The sequence below is a fragment of the Penaeus japonicus genome, unplaced genomic scaffold (assembly GCF_977035675.1).
Source record: "Penaeus japonicus unplaced genomic scaffold, GWHDUDI00000001_assembly GWHDUDI00000035, whole genome shotgun sequence".
Lineage (NCBI taxonomy): Eukaryota > Metazoa > Arthropoda > Malacostraca > Decapoda > Penaeidae > Penaeus > Penaeus japonicus.
The window spans coordinates 10711302-10713801 of NW_028234437.1; the positions used below are offsets into that span (position 1 = coordinate 10711302).

Here is a 2500-nt window from a genome sequence, read left to right on the forward strand (position 1 = left end):
GGCATCGTGGCTAATCAGTGTGTGGGATTTCACCTTCGTGGCAGTGTGAGAGTCAATATAAACTATCTTCCTCTTCTCAGCTTGTAAGGGTCCGTAGTTGGACATAAGCTTTCCCCAATTCTTTCCATCTTTGCTGATCCAGTGCTATTCTGTGCCAGTTCTTCTAATTGCTTTGGGGTATTAGCATTCTTGCGGCACATCACACCTACTCCTCGAATTTCTTCTTGTATGTGATGCTGGTTGAGCCTTGATATTCCACTGACTCAACAGGAACGGCCGGTAATCTTTGATGGTTTAAATTCATTGAGAAGTGATAGGCCTAACCCACCGAGCGCTGGCCCAATGCGAATTGGCGGGTGATCAATTCTTCGTCTGGCATATCAGAAGAATCCACTCCAACTTCGTTGAACGTACTTGGTACAGCCTCCTTCCTCACTGATCGCACGCAAGCCTCTGCACCACGGCAAGGTGATTGATCGTAACAAAGGAATATAAACAATACACATCCTCAAATACCTTTATATTCAACAGAGAGTGAAAGTACTACAGAGTGAATAGAATTAAATAGATCGTTGATATACAGTATATGTTTAGAGATACAGATATAAAGCTTAATCGATGTATCTTTGGAATAGAAGTTGAACAATTAGATTAATAGAAATAGAGAGAAATTCATAATAAATTTAAGTAAGCACAACACAGAATACACAATATATAGTTTGGTGTTTTTTTTCCTGAGGAATTTATTATAGTGAAGAAAAATTAATATGCAAGTGGATACATAATGTGATATTCATTAACAATTTCACAACGAAATAAATAGAAAATTAAAATGCATAAATAGATAAATAAAAAAAGATAAAGTAAACACCGGGAAAATCTAACCAGAGAGTATATGCCAGAACAGCCTGGAACACCCACTGGCAGAGAACCACGATTAAGAAAAATGAAAGAGAACCAGAAAAGGGGGAAATGAGAGAGAGATAGAGAGAAAAAAAAAAATAAAACATACACACAGAGACTTGATAGCTAACAATTGCTCGAGAGTGCTAGGAAACAGACAATAACATATCCAGGTCTATTTTCAAAGGGTTGCAGAGTAGAGGGGAGTCAACTGCATGTTTTATTTAACCGCGATTAAGGAAGAGTTATATTTAATAATATTTAACTGGGGCCTCATATGTGATCTTGACCTGTATATAACCAGAATACTTTACTTGAGTTTACTAAGGGAAAATATAGAAATATATCAAGGTCTACTTATTTAAGGGTATGTGAGTCCACTATATACTGACTGCGTATAGGTAACATTATGTAATATTCTACTGGATCATGCACGTATTAATGGTCTTACTGTATAATGTAGTGCATGTGTCTATTCTTGTTGGAGTATCAGGAAGCTTTTTCTTATGGTAACGTTCACTAATTTCAGATTGTATGGGAGACCTTTTCATTAGTTGAAAATGTACTCGGTCTGCTCAAGATAGTTGAAATAAGATTATATGTTAGGAATGAAAAGGATTGTGCAGGTTGCCTTGCCTCTGGAATAATGGACTAATATTCGTCACTCATTTTTTTTTTTTTTTTTTTTTTTAATGATTATGGTGATGAAATAACATGAGATAATCATTATAATTTTGATCATTTCAATCTGCTCTCTATTTTTATTCTCTACATGTACTGTTTTATTCCTTCTTCCTCTCGGATATTTCCCTTGTGATGAAAATGATAGTAGTGGTGATTTTAATGATTTAAATATCGTTATTATATCATCTATTTCCCATCACCCTACCATTTTTTTTTATTTCCCTTACGCAAATTCATTCACTGCATATTTCAACTTATTCTACATATATTCATCCATTGCACATCCACACTCATTCCCCATTTCTCCCCACTGTTCATTTCCCCTACAACATACCCCCATATTTTCCACCTCTGTGATATATATTCACCCACACCATAAATCTCCCCACTCCCCCCCCCACAACATAGATTCACCCATAATATAATCCTTCCCCCTATCCCCCACAATATGAATTCACCCACAACATATCCCCCCCACAACATATTTCCCCCAGCTATCCCCCTCCTAACAACATATATCCACCCACAACACATCCCCCCCCCCCCAACATAGACTCCCCCACAACACATATTCACCCACTCAGCATATTTTCCACATATATTTACCAACATATTTATCCCCTCCTCTTCTTCTCCCTCCCTCCCTCCCTCCCCCCTCCCCCGCCCCCCGCCCCCCCACAGACTCTCCAGTGTGTCGCGAGAACCAAATGATGTACCACGGGGCCGCGAGATACGAGCAGGTGAACATACCGTGTGAACTCGACGCCCATCCGCCGCCCGTGTCGTTCCGCTGGACTTTTAATAACAGTGGGGAGAGTGTGGACATACCTCAGGTTAGTTGGCTTTTGGGTTTTTGCGTTTGTTTGTGTTGTGTGTGTGTGTGTGTGTGTGTGTGTGTGTGTGTGTGTGTGTG

The 2500-nt window shown here is 39.2% G+C and overlaps 1 protein-coding gene across 3 annotated transcripts in view; it reads left to right on the top strand.

The window, feature by feature from the left end:
- LOC122248613 (contactin-2) overlaps nt 1-2500 on the top strand; it is a 123478-nt gene that overhangs the window by 110284 nt on the left and 10694 nt on the right. For all 3 annotated transcript variants that reach the window (XM_086531341.1, XM_043008737.2, XM_043008738.2), the window contains one exon: nt 2269-2420. In XM_086531341.1, coding sequence (XP_086387467.1) covers nt 2269-2420 — 152 coding nt within the window. The remainder of the gene's footprint in view (nt 1-2268; nt 2421-2500) is intronic.